The 18,372-nt window shown below is 42.3% G+C and overlaps 1 protein-coding gene across 9 annotated transcripts; it reads left to right on the top strand.

Moving 5' to 3' along the window:
• Nucleotides 1-878: 878 nt before the first annotated feature.
• Nucleotides 879-18,372, top strand: usp28 (ubiquitin specific peptidase 28). 9 transcript variants are annotated; one of them, XM_035178190.2, is made up of 26 exons: nt 879-1,051; nt 3,379-3,453; nt 3,729-3,849; nt 4,075-4,162; nt 4,340-4,502; nt 6,296-6,382; nt 6,461-6,598; nt 7,442-7,512; nt 7,601-7,677; nt 7,755-7,903; nt 8,020-8,147; nt 8,889-8,984; nt 9,062-9,241; nt 9,631-9,839; nt 10,628-10,698; nt 10,885-11,113; nt 11,257-11,649; nt 11,762-11,910; nt 12,687-12,965; nt 13,073-13,168; nt 13,780-13,958; nt 14,568-14,646; nt 15,198-15,277; nt 15,699-15,822; nt 15,979-16,177; nt 16,679-18,372. In XM_035178190.2, exons 1-26 carry the CDS (start codon nt 1,007-1,009, stop codon nt 16,852-16,854), a joined length of 3,681 nt encoding a protein of 1,226 aa, XP_035034081.2. In that variant the 5' UTR covers nt 879-1,006; the 3' UTR covers nt 16,855-18,372. The 9 variants fall into 9 exon arrangements, with proteins under 9 accessions (XP_035034081.2, XP_035034075.2, XP_047199373.1 ...); XM_035178184.2 differs by having other exon boundaries at nt 9,062-9,265; nt 10,607-10,698; XM_047343417.1 differs by having other exon boundaries at nt 3,376-3,453; nt 11,765-11,910.

Here is an 18,372-nt window from a genome sequence, read left to right as displayed (position 1 = left end):
ATTAAATATTGTTTGTCTATAATACAAAGCTGAATGTTTTACTAGTTTTAATTATAATCACTTATTTGCATTAGTTAATTTAAGAAATTCAACATTTAAATTTTAATTTAGAACATTTTAAGTTTACATTCGTTCTCTGTATTCATAGAAAGCAAAAACACTTCAACGCATCAACAACAAAAAATACCATATATTATCAATATCATCATTGATCATAATCCCATGCTATAGCTTTTCATACACTTAAAGACAGGAGTTATACTGGAAGAACGTTACTTGTCAAAGTCATTTGAAAATAGGACTAAATATCAGCAGAGTGAGAGACGTGGAGAAAGCTGAATTACACTTATTTGCATTAATTAATTTCAGGAATTCAACATGTAAATTATGCATTTAAATGTATGTGTTCTCTTTATTCATAAGGGGAAAAAATCACTTTAAAATTCAAAACATCGATGACAGAAAATATCATATATTATCAACAGACATTCTATAGCTTCTTATAGACTTAAAAACAGGAATTATAATAGAAAAAAACAAGTTAAAAGTAATTTGAAAAAATTAAAAAAGACAATAAACATACAGAAACAGAGTTTTATCCGATAAAATATAAATATTTAAGCATTACCCAATTAATATATCATCAAAAGATAATGTCATCCTGTAAAATCCGTTTGTTTTTTACAGTTTGTATGTATTGAATATTTGTATTGTATCTATTTAAAGTATTGAATGATGAGAAAGTGTAAACTCGACGTTACTTTACTGTAAAGTTTACTTTTACTTCAATGTAATAAAATGTTCTGCCTTTCCGGTCGCGAGGGCGCGCACGCCTTGATGTCAGCCGCGCGATCCTCCCGGTGCACGCGCGTGTGTCCCTTGACAGGTGGGCGCGCGCAGCTGGCGGGTCGCTCGCGCCGCTGACGGATGGAGCTGGTGTGACTCCGGATCTCTTCCGACTCTTTGGGACAAAACCGGAGGAAAACCGGGTTTTTTTTTATCCGCGATGAGAACCGAACAGAGTGAACCGGGAGAGAACTCCACCAACTCGGTGAGCGCAGAGCATGACGGGAAACGTAACAATAAGTAACCATGAGTGTTTGCGTGAGGAACTAACGTGAACTCCAACACTAACCCCAAGAATCCTGACCTGCCTCAGAAAACACCGCATTTACACTTTGACTTTAATTTAACTGTATCTACACAGGTTAAAAACACATGAAACGTTATTATATCGTTTATTCAGCACACACTGTAAAATTCGGCTTACATATAATTCATCAAAGTGCTTTTATTTTAATAAAATCCATATATATGTCCCCAATGTGGCTGATGAGCAAACAGGGATTTCTGTCTGAAATCAGTTTAGCTTCTTATCTTATTACACATTTATTCTCTAAATCACAAACACATAAATTAGTAACTAACTTTAGAATCAAAAGATGTTTTCAGGTATATGACCAAAACTAATCAGAACCATATTCCATAATATATTCTACAGATGTATATATAGTTGAATATGGTGCTGATAAGTTTTAATCATATGTGACTATAGCAAACACATGATGTTTTCAGATATAGTCACATAAGGCTAAAACTTATAACTACCACATTCCATGATATATAACTATAGAATATATAAGGAAATATGGCTGTGATATTTCAAAACAAATTCTACAGGCTGTAAAACATCCCATTTCTGTCTCAGTGTTATTCGAGGCTGTAACATTTAGATAAATCAGCGTTGGGCTCTGTCTCCATCCGACCAGACTTTATCAATAGGCCTTTTCTAATTCCAGCCAACCCCCCCCCCACCTCCATACAGCACATGAAGCCAAGTCTCTTCTGGGGCTAAAGGGTTTCGGGGGTTCGAACGCTCACTCACACTGTAGAAATTATGAGGTGTCAAAAGAAAATCATGTGTTTGCGTGTGTTTTCTGTTTGGTATTGACATAGGAAGTGTGTGTCTGTGTGTGTGGGTGTGTGTGTCATAGAGAGAGAGAGATAGAGAGAGAGTGAGAGACACCCACTGCCTTTGTCACTCAGCTCTGGTGGCATGCTGAGTGGAATGATAAACAGAAGTCTGTGCTATCCATGTCAGACGCTTTAAATAGAGGCTAAGCAAGAGGGTCTCAGATAGCCCCCGGGCTCCATATAAGTCTGGTCGGCTTGCTTTTGCCTGTCTGTGTGTGTCTGTGTGTGTGTGTGTGTCTTTGTGTGTGTGTCAGAATGAGACCCTGACATGTCCACCTGCTTTCAGGGAGGGGGTGGAGGGCTTTATATAGCACCTCTCGCTCAGCAGACTCATGTTATTTCTTTCTTGTGTCTGTGAAGTGAAAACATATGACGGCCTGTGAGAGTTTGTATTTGACGACGACGGATCGTAAAGTATTAATACATTTCTGTTAGGTTAACAGTTTGGTCAAGGATGCACTTGTCAAGTCAGGAGGGGAGGGGGGCAGTTGATGATCAAACTTTTGTTCAAGTCTTCAAAGAACTGCATCAAAGGAATAGTTTTGGGGAAGTACACTGATTTGTATTTTTGCATTGAGTTAAATGCAAAGATTGAAGCCTTGTGTCAGTGTACATTGGTCAATTTCTTCAGTTTCTTCAGGGATCAGTCGCGTGAACCAGGACGTGAAATCCGTCCTCATTATGTGCTTGTGTACAGGAATGAGACTGGTACCAGTGAAAAGCAAATAAACCTCCCAAAATGCCAAACTATTACTTTTAATACTGTAATTTTCCACAGTTATTTTTTAAAGCTGCATCGTCCTGACACGTGTTTGTCCTTCAGCTCCACATCCACACACCATGATGTGTCGACACATGTGTGCGTCAGAAGCCACGACTGAGGCCTACTTTTATCTTCAGCTCTCACATGAGTCACATTGTGTTCACATGAGTCACGGTGGACTGGAAGTTGGGGAGTTATGGATGTGGGAAAATCTACCTGTTTCCCCAAGGGTTAAACCTGGGTTGTATACAGGGGCGTAGTCAGGGTTATTCGTCAATTAGATATTATAAAGGAAACCTATTGCTATTTGATGGAAACCTGTTTTATTTGTGTTTGATTCAAACATTTGAAATGACAGGTGTTAGATTAGCTGATGGACCAAATTAAAAAGTTAAAGTAAACGTTAAATAAGTTTCTCTCAAACATGATTCCTTTCATCATCACACTGATGCACGGATATATGGATATTGTGGCTCTGTCTCTGGATCGTGGGAGGAAGTGGAGACGTGTCTTGCATTTCCAAAGCCAGTCCGTCAATAACCCAAACTGTGCGAGTGCCATTAAACAAAATGTCAGTTTTAGAGACGCCTGGATGATCTCATGCTTGTTGTTGCCTTGTGTCTGATCTTATTCCTCAGCAGAGCGAGATGCTGATCAACCAGCTGAAGGAGATCACTGGCATCCAGGACCCACAGATTCTCTACAGAGCCTTGAAGGTAAGATCATCAAGGGTCAATAGATGTTTAACGACAACTCACGCTGCGGAGAAAAAGGAACGTCTCTGAACAAACTGTCGTGATAATCCATCGCTCGAGCCACACGGGAAGCTGTTCTGTAATTAATCGAAAATTAAATGATTAATGTTATAAGAGCAGAGCAGCTCCATAGTGTCGAACGTATGTAGTAATGCAATACTTCACTAGTATTTTATTGCCAATTCCTCTGCAGACACTATAGCTCCTTTATCATGTCCTTGTCTCGTCTCTTAAAGGCCAGTCAGGGGGATGTTGGACATGCTGTGGGACTGTTAACAACACAACCTGCAGAGGTTCAGGATCCTGGAGAACCAGAGGAGTCAGGGGCCCCTGAAGAGGCCTGGGAGGGCCCAAAAGGTACAGCAACGGCCAAAATAGACTGCCACAAAATTCTGACTGAATTTAATGTAATTAATATACAATTACATCCTTTAGGATTAGTCAATGCTTGTTTCCCACGTTTTCAAATGCTAAAGTGTTTAAAGTATTATTAAACATTATTGTTCAATTGTCTGTTTCGTAAAAGTTGAAAAAAATTGTCCGACACTAGATTGTTGCACGTTGTTGTGTATTTTTCCTCAGGAATTCGTAAAGATGAGCTGCAGGCGGCCATAGAGCTCAGCCTGCAGGAGTCGCACAATGCCCAGGAGGAGGAGAGAGACTTTCACAGGTGCTTTTTCACCTTTTGCCTCTGGTTTGATTTAAGTTAGAAATTCAAGCAAGTTAACGCAGGAGACAGTGGATCAAACATCTAATTGATTGAGACTTAATTATACGACCTGTGCACAGGACAGATAATGTGAATACGTCAGCCTGTGTCTAACAGAGTTGTCTGATGTCCTGTCAGGGCTCTGGAGGCCAGTGCAGAGGAGAACGCAGCGAGAATGAAGAGGAAACGATGTGAGGCCCAGGGCGACATGAGCAGCCCCACAGACTGGATCCGCCAGGACGACATGCCCGTGGGCATTCGCAACGTGGGAAACACCTGCTGGTTCAGTGCCGTCATACAGGTAATAAAAGTATTATGATAAAATTCACAATGCACACATAGGAAATGTTCTGTGAGGTGCACCGAGCTCCTTCTGAGTGTCCACCTGCTCCAACAGAGTTAAATAGCTCCCTCATTCTGCTCTACGAACATTTATAGACTTGTTTCCCTTCCAAGTTTTCTAACTTTAGTCTGTCAGAGGTGTCAAACCTTGTTTTCAGGTAGCAACAGACTTTTGGTCTTTTACAACCTACTGGAGCTCAACCGATGCCGATACAGATATTCTGGGATAAAACATTTCTGATACCAGTTTATTAGTCAATATTTAAATATATACCAAAAAAAAACATTTTGCAGTGATTCCCAAGATGTTGTTATCAAACCCTTATGACAAAGATTATTATAATAGTATAAATTATAAATAACTAAACATAAAATGAAAATACAAATACAGCCAAATATATAGAACTTCGATTGAGAAAGTAAACACAATTTTAAAAATAAAATGTAAACTTGAATACACATATTAATTTCATATCGGTGCATATCAGCAAACATGAGCGCTGATACTGATATATGTGTGAGGGCTCATATCGACTGATGTCTTCATGCTTTTAAAGTGAATCCTAAATCATCATCTCATAACATGCTAATAAAATTAAACGTCAGAAGTTAAACGAGTGTGTGGCCATCTTCACATCTACAGTATTTTTTTCTGAGCTGCTAATTCTATTAAAAGTCCATTCCCGACTGAAGTTGGTCGGACCTATCAGGTGGCTCGGCAGAAACCAGAGCCTCATCGAGCGGCTCAGGCCGTGTGGATGATTAAAGAGCGAGGGACGCGATGATGGAAGCGAGCGGAGCACTTCCGAGTCAGAGCCTGAAATGGACGACGAGAAGACGGCGGCTATTTGTCTCTGTTGAACTCAAACGTGCTTCTACTTCGATTGAGACGTCAAACCCTCTCAGGACCGAGGTTATTGTCTGGAAATGAGAAAATGAGGCGTTGTAGTTTGAATGCAAATTTAAATGACATCTTTGTTTACAAGTCAAACAGAGCCCAGCTCTTGATAAAGCCGTCTCCGTCAACAAAGTAATTATACTATCAGATTTAGACTGAGTGACCACATGATTCAATTGTCAGTTCATTATCCCTCTATTATCCTCTGTGGTATAAATTACAGTAAAACTGAGATAAGCAGTAATTGAATTTCCCACACAAACAGAAAAATATATCATAAGTGCTCAGAGGCTCCACTCACCGACCCACATGACAAATAAGACGAGCTGACAGGTATTAATGTGTTGAGCTTATCATGTTTTTAGTTGCAGGGCATGTGTGCGGAGCTATTATCCATAAAACTAAATCATTTATTAAGTTTTAAATCTGGAAACTGGAAGAATTAAACTGTGTTTCTGAAAAGATCAGGAGCAGCAGACGCCTGATTTTGAAGCTTGCAAATTCAGGAGATACTTCTTAATGGAGTTTTTCCAAATGTTCCTGCGACACAATTCTCTCCCACTGTATATTCATGAGGTCGAAGGAAACTTTTAATGTGATTTTAATAGTAATTGGAGTCAATTTTGAATATCTCATTCAGATAATTTACTAATTTACTGCTTGATAAAGTGATGAGCTCCAATACTGAGTGCTGAAGTCAGAGGTGTAAAGCTGAAATGTCTTAATGTGCAATACACATCTGCTCTTTTTTTAATACCCAATTTTGTTGTATTAATTATGACTAAAAATTTGACTAAAATCCGTGGTTTGACTATAAGACTGGACTAATGCTCCTTCATTTCTTTTTGTTCTAGTCTCTGTTCCACCTGCCTGTGTTCCGGAGGCTGGTTCTCAACTACCATCTGTCTGAGCGTCTCCTGGAGAAGTGCAAGAGCCACTCAGTGAGTAAATCAGAACTTCTTCACACGACTTCAGCCAGCACAGGGTTGAAGTTTGAATCTCTGACTCTGTGTTTCTAGGACAAGAGGAACATCGCGTTCATGCAGGAGCTGCGTTGCCTGTTCGCCCTCATGCTCGGCTCCACCCGCCGGTTCGTGGATCCCTCCGCTGCCGTGGAGTTACTGCGCGATGCCTTCAGGAGCAGTGAGGCCCAACAGGTACAACACACACATGCTGTACTTGTCATTTACCAAAACATCTCCTCGAAACCTCCCACGTGCCGAGGACGGCTTGTTACTTTCTCAGAGGCAGGAGGCAGGGTGCGTGTCTGGCAGCACCTTGTTATCACCTCTCGGGTATGTCAGCACCTGAGTGTTAGATCATCGGGATATTTAATCACAATATAATTTAAAAAAAATTCCTTCCCTCACATATTTTTAAACAAGCAGTGAGGATTTTACATTTGTTTATAAGAAGATATACACAGTCTTAACTTCCTTACTTGAGGTACCACTGAGACTTAGGGTTAAAGACAGTGACTACGTTTACATGGACACCAATGTTCTTACATTATAATAATCTGAATAAGACTCTGTCATGTAAACAGCATTTTCTTAAAGGTTCAGTGTGTAGAATTTTAGTGACATCTAGTGGTGAAGTCGCATGTTGCAGCTGAACACCCCTCACCTCACCCTCCCCTTCCAAACATGAAAGAGAACCTGTGGTAGCTTCAGTTGTCATAAAAACTCAAAAGGTGTTAGTTTGTCCAGTCTGGGCTACTGTAAAAAACATGGCGGCCTCCGTAGAGAGGAGCCGCTCCCGATATATAAATAAGTATTTAAATATAAAAGCTCCATTTTAGGGTAAAGAAAACACAATAGTGAAAACATCACTAGGATTATTTTATATTCAGTTTCTGTCAATAGATCCTTTTCACCTAAATCTTACACACTGGACCTTTAATACCTAAATCCGAATAAGGTCTTACTCAGAATAAGCAATAATCAAATCAAGACGTGGAGTATAAGTAGAATTTTTCCTTTCTAATGTCTTTATTCTAGGATGTAAGCGAGTTTTCCCACAAACTGCTTGACTGGCTGGAGGACGCATTTCAACTGGCTGCCAGTGGAAAGTAAGTTCTCTGCTGATGACACCCTCATGCATGCTTCATGACTTTTCTTCATTGGATTCATAAACATAATGTCGTGTTTTTCTTTTAGCAACGCAGAGGACAAACAGAAGAACCCCATGGTCCAGCTTTTCTACGGCACCTTCGTAACTGAAAGAAAACATGAAGGTGTGGTTTGGTAGTTTTGTCGTAATCAATCTGAGTTTCCTTCTCGGCCACTCACGGTTGTTGTGATTCTGTTTTAGGTAAGACGCTATGCAACACCGAGCAGTTCGGTCAGTATCCCCTTCAAGTCAACGGCTTCAACAACCTGGATGAATGTCTAGAAGGAGCCATGGTCGAGAGGGAGATTGAATCACTGCATTCAGAACACAGCGTTACACCTGGTCGTGAGGTGAACGTCTTCATCCGCCGACAGCAGCAGAATTTCTACCTACTTTGACTTTTCATCCAGTGTTTGTGAAAATCTGATTCTGTGCTGAGACGATTTGTATTTTCTCTCGGTTGCAGAGATGGTTCAACAAGTTGCCGCCTGTCCTGACGTTTGAATTGTCCCGATTTGAGTTCAACACTCAGCTCGGTCGTCCTGAAAAGATACACAAGAAACTGGAGTTCCCACAAATCATTTACATGGACAGGTGAGCTTTGTGCAGATATTATAACATATAGAGTCATTTTATTCTGTTTCACTCGCTCCAACGCAGTAAAAACGGCCGAAGACAATATACTTCCAATAAGACTAAAGCTTCTTTCTTACGTGCACTGAAAAAACCCCCTGAGTGAGCTCATGTGAGAACACAGCAGGGGTACGTGTGGAGGATCCAGCGCGAGCGAGTGGGCACATTGGTGACATTTCTAACATGTGAGGGACGTAAAACTGAAAACAAAAAGAGAAGCCACACACGTGGAAGACGCCAACGAAGCAACAACTTGGAAAGACGATGATTTATTCGAGAGATTTTGATAACGAGGGCCGAGTCTGGTGCAGATTTGCTGTAAACAGATGAATTCTGCAGTTGAATTTATACTATGTGTCCTGCCTCCTGCTGCTTCAACCAGGCGCCTCCGCTGCAAACAAAGAAATTCCTGTATTTGCTCCAAAATGTACTGGGTTCCTCCCAGGTTCATGCCCCACAACACCATTACATTTCATGAAAATTCTGTCCTGTAGTTTTTGATTAATCCTGCTCAACAACGCCGATTTAAAATATTACCTCATTAGCGAAGGTCAAAATTACCACAGTAGGAGAGTAGGTCTGCACCAATTTTCACCAGGACAGTTGTGTTATTTAAATGCTCAGTGTATTATCAATGTAGAATGGAGGATCAAAACATATCCTTTAACAAATATTACATACTGATCAATTATTGGTTTACAGATATCTGCACAGAAACATAGACCAGACCCATGAGAGGAGAGGGGAAGTGAAGAGACTCAAGGAGCAACTTGCAGTCCTTCAACAGAAGTTTGAGTGGTACGTTCATCGTTAAAGCCGAGATCTGACGTCAGTTTATCCTGATTTTAATTGTCTCTAATCGTCTTCATTCACAGCTACAAAAACTACGGCTCAGGACCGACCAAGTATCCTCTGGCTGACATGCTGCAGTTTGTGTTGGAGTTCGCTACGACAAAGCCCACAAGTGTTTCCCCGGCCGAAGACCTGAGACTAGCTGCATCTTCACCGACTCTGTCAGGTCCCCCGCTCAGTGAACCCACATCCAGAGAGAACGGGTGTGAACCAGAAAACTATACAAGGCACTGAACACACAAGTATTTGATAGGACTTCTTACAGTATTTACAAGTTGAAATATTTACAGTTCATATTTACAGTAATAGCAATAAGATCAGTTTTTTTATTCGTTCCTGGAATCTAGAGAAGACTGGCCCACAAGTGCAAAACACAAAACACAAAGGCAGATAAGAAAACACAAAACATTGTCAACATTTCCTTGCATTCTAATATACACTTCATTTATATTAATATCAAAGCATAAAAGCAGCTCAAGGAGTTTTATAGGCAGAAAAGTGGTTAAAACAGGTAACAGGTAACATTGTACTGTACATAGTTACTTCCTATAAAACTTAATAATTACACACCCATGTTTCTGTTGCCCTTCAGTGAACCAGAAGACACAGATTCTTCCGAGGGCCTGGTGTCCAGCGTGTCGAGCTGCCAGCGGACCCCCATATACAAGCCCTTCACCCAGTGCAGACACCCCATCGACTGCCCCCCGCACCCTGCCCCACACAGCATCACCGACGAGGAGCTCCACTTTGTTAAGAACTGCCTACAGCGCTGGAGGACCGAAGTAGAGAATGATATCAATGGTATTCTGATGCAAATACACACCAACACAATTATCACAGTGCTTATTCACTTCTGGTTCAGTATCATGGGCTTTGTTATAGATATGAAAGGCATCTCTGTTGTTATGGTGCTGAAGAGGTTTTCTACAATTAGACTTTAGAGTTTACTTTTAATTGACAGAAACAGGGTCGATCAGATGGTTAATAAAAAGATATATTTGATTCTGCCACGTTAACATGCGACAACAGATGGAGCAGAATGTGATCAATCTCTGATAAAACAGCAGCGAGTTGAAGATTTGCCAAAGGCGGCTCCTTCACTGCACTTTGTTCCAGCAGAATACCTGGTTTTAAAAATACCCGGTGTGTGAATATATAAATAACCGGTTCAGGCTGTCTCTCAGCGGCCTGTGACTCACGGCCGTCCCAGACAATAGACAACGATAAAATGTGACGTGTCCAGTTGAGTCGTAGTCCTGTGACTTGGAGTAGCAGTTGGAGAAAATTCACTTTCTCAAACGATATGATACGAGACAATGAGATGAGTGATATAAGACAAGGTGCGGTGCCACACAAGTAATGTAAGATAAGATAAGGTACAAAACGATATGAGTAATGTAAGATAAGGTAAAGTAGCCCCACATTGGGAAATATTTGCCAAAATATGGCCGAAAATATGTAAAGGAATAAGATATGCTGCTAAAGAAATACATTTTCACTGAGCTGTATGTGTAATATACTAATTCTCAGTTTTTGTTTGTTGTGTGTGTGAACGTGCGTGCGTGTGGGTGTGCGTGTGCGTGTGTCAGAGCTACAGGCCAGCATTGACAGGCTCAGTCAGAAGCTGGAGGGCATGTACTCAGACAACAGTCTCTGTCAGGTGAGACTCACACTTCATCCACTCTCACACACACAGAAGCTGTGGAACGTGGATTTATCTCAATCTCTGTGGAGAAACAGAAAATCACGTCATGTAAATAACAAGAACCAATCAGATCTCTGTTGTACTGCAGAGCTTCAGTGTGTCACACAGTGAACCTTCAGTATCGTCTGTACTGGTATCTAGGCCCCCTACAGACTCCACGCGGTGCTCGTCCACGAGGGCCAGGCGTCGGCGGGTCACTACTGGGCCTACATCTACGACCACGCCAACCAGCGCTGGATGAAGTACAACGACATCTGCATCACCGAGTCGTCGTGGGAGGAGCTGGAGCGCGACTCGTTCGGGGGCATGACCAACGCCAGCGCCTACTGTCTGATGTACATCGACGACAGGCTACCGCACCTTATTACAGGTACACCGCCATGTGCTTTTTCAATCAGCAATACTGTACGCAGTGGTGGGAACTAGTGTGTGACTTTGTATATATACACATGAGGCTAGTAAATATAGGTCATATATTGTTGAGTAAGTTAACCCTTCCTCACTTCTACCTAGAAGACACTGATGACGAGACAGGCCAGATGCTGCACGGCATGGACTCCCTGCCGCCCGTCCTCAGGCGCTACGTCCACGAAGACAACCGCTGGTTCCAGCAGGAGCTCAGCGAATGGGAGGAGCAGTTCTGCCAGACGGCCGCGCCGCAGGGAGAGACCACCAGTTCTGCCGAGATCCCGAATCCCGGTCCAGATGACGTCCAGCAAACGGCTGTTGAGCCAGCACCTCAGTCAGGACCCTGCACGGAGGAGGAGGAGGAGGAGGACCAGGGAGCCGCTGAGGAGCCAGAGCCAGAGCCAGAGCCAGAGCCAGAAGCAGAAGCAGAAGCAGAAGCAGAAGCAGAAGCAGAAGCAGAGAAGGATCCAGAGGCCGAACCCGGAGAGAAGCCTGAAGGTCAGCTGTTAGGATAAGGAAGCTATTTCAACATCCTGGAAGCGAAAGTAGCTTTCCAGTAGGAACATGTGTGTTTATTCACAGCCTCTCTCATCTCTCTCTTTGACCCCAGAAGAATCAGAGTCAACACCATCACCACCACCCCCGCCGCAGAGCCCTGGCCTCCAGTCCGACGACAGCAGCACTGCAGCCGTCACCGACACCGACGCCCCGGGGCCCGGCCAGAGCTCCACTTCAGCTGAGAAGGAGCCGCAGAGTCAGGTGGTCACCTCAGCGACACCCCTCCCGTCTGTTTGCCCCTCTGTTGGATGTGGGTCAGAAATTCCAGGCCACAAAAATAATTGTGTATATCTGGGTCAAGAGTCGTGTTTCACCTCTTAGCATAGCGATGGAAATCTGAACTTAATGTCAGGCCAAAGTGCAGTGCAAACTACAGATGGATTAAAGGTCACAAGTAATTAAAGACATCAACTGATTTGTTGTTTTACACTCAGTAACTTGTTCAGATACACAAATAACATTGAATATATAAAAATAGATATAAGAAACAACAAACTCATCCTGGGAAATTGTTGAAGATGTCACAAGACACCTCCTTCAAAAACATTCCCTGATCCACCTTCTGATCTGGATCCTGCTGACAGACAAACAGACAAACTGTTGAAATCCAAACGTCAACAGAACTGATTCTAATCTTCCTGAATGTAGGATTTGTTGTAAGTTGTTCCATCAGATGGCTGTAAAGTAATTTAATTAAGGTTCGTGACTGAAAAGCACTTGACACATTGATTTATCACACGTGAGGGGATTTTCCTCCTTAAGTGTATTTCCAGCTGTAAAAAGCTGCAGTGTCTCAGTGCATTCACTTTATTTGACCTGATGTTTTTCAGATATATTCATTGTGTAGATACATTCTTGCAGAGAGAAACTGTGCCACTCTGCCTAAGTCCTGTAATAAGTGTCCAGAGGTTCACTAAACGCTGAACACGACATAATCCAATTGAACTCATAATCATTTTTAAATCTTTCTCTAACAGACTCCTGACCCCGAAGCAGAGCTCAGCAACCCGACATCCCCTGACCTCCACGTGGATAAGGACGACGCAGAGGTGACGGACCTCGGCTCCAAAGCTGAAGACGAGACGGAGGCCTCCGGAGAAGCCCCTGAACAGGAAGCGGAGCAGAAGGAGGAGACGCAGCAGCAGGACGTCCCGCCGGCGAGGCAGCGGCAGACCGAGGACGAGGTGTCAGAGGTGGAGATCCCGAACGTGGGCAGGATCATGGTGAGGGCCGATGCTGATGGATACAATGAAGAGGTAAGGACAGGAAGTTGTTTTGTCTTTTTAAAGTAGTTAGTCATCAGTTTGCCGCCCAGTTTCTCTTTCATTTCATTTCTCTTCTCCGTTGTTTCCTCTTTTCCCAGATGATGCTGACTCCAGCTATGCAGGGCGTCATTATGGCCATAGCCAAGGCCCGATACATCTTCGACAAGGAAGGCCCTGAGGCCGGCCTCATCAAGGTTTGATCAGTTTCACAAAATCACCCCATGATTTTACTTTGAATTTACTTTTGAAGTAAACCACTCTGCAGTTTTAAATATGTATGTGCCTCGAAAATACACTCATTAGATATTTAATATTGCAAAAGGCTACAATTTAATCCCTTTTCTTGAATTCTCAGCTGCAGATTTCCTCGTTAATAATCCTCAGCAAACACTGTATTAACAATTATCAACATTATTAGTAGCCTCTGAAAGATTTCCTTCAATAAATGATAGAGACAAGAATTTCTATAAACCACAGTATTATTTTTGACCTTGTCTCTTGACTCATAAACTTGAATAATCTCATGATAATCTCCCATTTTATAGATTAAATATTAAATATATATTTGCTCCCTTCACTTGTGTTGAAGCCCAAAGGCACAATTTGCTTGTTTGTGTGTATTTTGATGAGATTAAAGTTAAATATCTGTCTTCACTCAGTTAGCATCGCTACAGCAACAAAACTAGTGTTCAGTCCCTGTATGAGGTCTATTGGTCACGATGAGGCTGGATCAAATCAGATGTGTTTTCATGCTGTTTCATGTTTTCTAATTGAAATATTGAACATGTCCCACTGGTTCCCTCAGGCCTTCCATGAGGAGTACTGCCGCTTGTTTGAGCTCTCCCAGGAGGAGACGACGCCCCAGGAGGATCCTCGTCTGCAGCACGCTCTGGTCTACTTCTTCCAGAACAACGCGCCCAAACGCATCATCGAGAGGACGCTGCTGGAGCAGTTCACTGACCGGAACCTGAGCTTCGACGAGAGGTGCACACAAACATCGACCAAAGCCAAAATGAGTCTCTCTTGTTTTGGATTAGGACGTTTTTTAAAAGTATTCAAAAATGAGAGAACAGATAATATACTGGCTACATCTTGGAAGGAATCACAAACCCTAAAATCAAGGAGAAAAACCTCTGTTGGACGTTTAATAAAATACGTTGTGAGATTAAAAGTATCAGGTGATTAAGATAAAAGATATAAGCTGATAAGATATAAGAAAATAGACTATTAAGAAGAGAAGAGTCCCACAAATGTTTCGGTGACGAAAAAAGAAAAATAAGAAGCATCAGTGTAAAAGTGATGAACAAGTAAACATGTTATTTAGACATAAGGATATATAAAATTGTATTGTCAAATATATATAATGTAAAAGATAATTGCACATGGTATTGCACAGATAGAGATATTTAAATAGCCCTGACCATGTACAATATCTACACGTAGCAGAGGGGAGGGACTAAAGTGAAATGGTTTTACTCACAGCAGCAGCTCCTCACTAAAAAAAAAGCTTATTCTGCCACCTAGTGTCCAGAGCAGAGACGTGCAGCTGTAGTCTGAAAGTGTCTGATCTCTTCATGTGTGCTTCATGTGCAGGGCCATCAGCATCATGAGGGAAGCCCGGGCCAAGCTGCGCCTCATCAAGCCAGATGACATGGACATGGATGAATACTTGGTACCGTCTATCACCTGAAAGAATCAAGTGTTAAATGCTCCCACTTTGCTCTTGGGGGGGACAGTTTTTTAAGGGATAAATTATTTTTGCATTAATTACACAGGAAATTAACTTGTCAATGTTGTTTTCTTTGATTGCTTAGTTCAAGAACAGCATTCCCGACCAAACTGGGATTCAAACCCAATAGAAGTCGTAGTAGTTTCTCAGAAAGTATCCAAAGCTTTACTAGGAACTAATGGTTATGAAGCACAGTGTCACAGGCAGGTTGAGGACGTGTAAAAGTATTGAGAACAGTTTATTTTGGTCTTTTTATGGGATTTAAGATTTCCAGCCATATCCCTGTGAGACAAATAAAATGTCTTTATGTCTGTTTAAGGTTAAAAATAGAAGAATCAAGCAGCAGGAAAAAGCCTGGCCTGTTCTCTAGTACAAAGAATAAAAGCTTGAATTCAAGGAGGCAGAAACAAAAAATGAAGCTGCAGCTCGACAGTGTGATGCAACGACAGGAAACAAACCCAGCTGTGGCTTGTTGTGTGTTTGCTCTCTCGCAGCAGTGGCACGACGACTACAGGCTGTTCAGGACAGTGTTTGTGTACCTGCTGACCGGCCTGGAGCACTACCAGCACGGGAAGTAGGTGTCACCGCCGCGCCACCTGACCACTAACTGTCACATCACTTCACTTCTGCAAATTCAATATCCATTCTATAAATAAAAATGTTGAAATATTCATTCTGTGTAAGAATGAAGAGATAAAAACAACAGTTTAAAGGTTTGTTTATGAAGAAGGGAATATAACTAATAATGTTCTCATTTCTTGGTTAATAAAGTTCAGTTGGTCAGTAAACTGTTCAGTAGCAACAACAATTTTAAATAATATTGATGTACATAAATTAATTATATGTTTTAGGACTGAAAATTTACATTTACACTGTGTTGATGATTTACATGGTTGTATGATACTTGTGTTGACTTACGTGTGCGTGTGTGTGTGCGTGCGTGCGTGCGTGCGTGTGTGTGTGTGCGTGCGTGCGTGTGTGTGTGTGTATTGCAGGATGCGGGAGGCACTGATCTACCTGGCTCATGCGTACGAGACCAACTCCACTCTGCTGAAGAACGGAGAGAAACGTGGCGTGGACAAGTCGCTGATTGGGGTTTACAGGAGGAAATGCCTCACTGTGAGTCAAGCAGCTCTCACGTTCGCTGTGTGGAGCAACATCTCATTAATGTGAAGCATCAGTATCACGATGAAAATATAAAACACTACAGGGAAAATGCAGGAGAAACTTTGCAACATTAATAAAAACACCTTCTCCGCCCTCCTCCTCTTCCAGGCGCTGAACGAGAGCGCCTCACGATTGTTCTGCAGCGGCGAGGAGAGCAAAGTGGAGGAGGGCGTCGCCATCATGGACGAGGCCGTGATCCCCTGTCTTCACCTGATGAGCCGGGACCTGGTTCTATCGCAGGAAGATCGGGACGTCACGGAGAGCATCCGCAGCCACTGGTGCTGCTGCCTGGGCCAGGACATGGAGGGTGAGACCAGCTGAATTAACACATGAGCACGTGGTTTCAAAAATGTACCGACAATCATCTGTTTGTGGCTCCTCCCATTTCTTATATTGTTGTAAGTTATTATTTACTGTCGTAGGTTTCCCAACATACAGTAGTAGATTTGTAGGGATGTGGTCATCCTTCGATTGCCTTATATAACACATATATCACATTAATATCTCTAATGCCATGGCTGGAACAGCTTTTTGGTCTGATGTAAAATGGCAGTGATGATGATGATGATGATGATGATGATGATGATGATGATGATGATGATACTCAAAGTTTCCCAGGTTTGCGTCAGTTAGTTATTTTCTGTTGTTTTCTTTTATTGCAGAAACAATAAATTGCTGTATTGAGAAATGTGGACATTCCCCACTGCTGTTTTAAAACAAACACATCTTCAACTTAAACACTTAACTCAAACAAAACCCCTGGAAACTACACTTTCTCATTTTAACTGTGTTCTTCCTCTGTTTGCAGACTCATTGCAGGTGAAGCTGGGTGAGTTGCTTCCCCGGGTCCTGGACGGCGCAGCGGAGGCCGTCGTGCTCAAAGACCCCCCCAAAGTGCACGTCAACCAGGCACACGACCTGTGCAGCCGCCTGGCCGCTGTCATGGAGTCCATTCACAGCACGACGGTGGTCAGCGTGAAGTAAAGTCCCGAGTGAAACCTCCGACAACCTCCTTCCAACGTGCACCCTCAATGCAAGCAACACGGACGGTGGACTGTTCTGTGCTGAGCGACTGTGGGGTGGAGACATTTGTGTTTTTCACTTTATCTGCTGCTTTGGCGTCGCACACAAATATTGTTTTTGATATGTTAACACATGCAAGCTGCAAGCACTCATTGGGGATTAGTAGATACGGGAGGGGGCAGGGCTGTCACCACATGAATACATGAACAGCATTAACTCGTCAAAAAAGAAAATTTGTTCTACCCCAAAATCCTTTGAAGAATTTCTCGTAAAGCTTTAAATCTGTGAGAATGATCAATTTGCGTCTGCAGCCTTCTTCTGGCCAACGTTCAAATGTGCTGCAGCTGTAGAGAGGATTCTAAAGATTTACTCTGTGTGACTATCACAGACAATTATTCGTGAAAACAACCTGCTGACGTGAAACAACATGACGTCCGCCTCTGACTCGCGAGTACTCGTAAAAGTTCGTAAATGGACATGTTGTACTGACACTGGCGTAATTGTTCATTTTAAAAAGTGGCAACAGTTAAGACGTTTTCGGGGATTAACTCCACAAAATCGTTTTCCGGAGTTTACCTTTTAATATGAAGAAACTTAGCTGGAGACTGTTTGGGTCCGATACGTTCACAACAACAGGAAAACATCTGTAACATTCAGGCGGAGTAACATCTGTGTATCGCAGCCAGAGGCAGGACATGACGTAAAAACTAAGTTTTTGTTTTTGCACATCGACATCAGCCCCTTTTTGCCAAAAGCTCTTGAATCTCGTCGTCTTTCCAAGTTCACATCTTCGTCAGTGTCAATGTGTGTGAAGCCTCTTTTTCATCCTGAGATATTTGTATTCCTCCAGTTTTGCATCTGTCTCATGTTAGAAACGTCGTCAACACATCCACTCCTTCGCTCGCTTGCTCGCTCGTGATTTTTCCGGAAATTTTCTTGCAGTATTCTCACTGTGACTCAGACATTTGCCTTCTCACGTACAACCACTCTAGAACATTTCAGGAAAATGCTCAGACTTCAGTGCGTGTCTGAAAGCAGCTTTAGACCGTCACACAACTCTGCTGGGATTGCTGATTTGCTGATTGTGTTGCTAAGCAGCGTGAATGCACGATGAAGCCTCTTGATTTGTACTGCACAGTAACAGAGTTCTGTTAGTTTGCTTTTTTTTTTAAATATATATTTTATATTACTTTGTATTTTTCCAAAACAGACTCTAGAAAGTTTGACGAGTAAAGGAAATTCAGAATCGTATTCACAGTATGCAGTGATGCATAAAACATATTAATGTACGACTTTATTAAAAAGGGAGCTGTCTCAGAACACTTGTGAGCTGTAGTGTTAAGTGGCAGCTCTTCTTTGTATGACAGCACCTTGCATATACAACTGTGCCTTCTTTGAGATGTTCCTGTAACAGCTGCTGAGTCCACACTGCCTTTTCACTTGGTGTCTGTGATGATACTCAATAAATGTTTAAAATAC

This window comes from Hippoglossus stenolepis, chromosome 15 (assembly GCF_022539355.2).
Source record: "Hippoglossus stenolepis isolate QCI-W04-F060 chromosome 15, HSTE1.2, whole genome shotgun sequence".
In the NCBI taxonomy this organism is placed as follows: domain Eukaryota; kingdom Metazoa; phylum Chordata; class Actinopteri; order Pleuronectiformes; family Pleuronectidae; genus Hippoglossus; species Hippoglossus stenolepis.
The sequence above is the reverse complement of the archived record's forward strand: the minus strand, read 5'-3'. Positions and strand labels throughout refer to the sequence as shown.

Excerpts from the sequence above, each read along its gene's own strand:
- usp28 (XM_035178183.2), top strand. The coding sequence starts at position 1,007 with ATGAGAACCGAACAGAGTGAACCGGGAGAGAACTCCACCAACTCG. Across the intron at positions 11,114-11,256 it reads GCTACCGCACCTTATTACAG|AAGACACTGATGACGAGACA; the intron begins GTACACCGCCAT and ends ACTTCTACCTAG. Across the intron at positions 14,647-15,197 it reads TGGACATGGATGAATACTTG|CAGTGGCACGACGACTACAG; the intron begins GTACCGTCTATC and ends GCTCTCTCGCAG.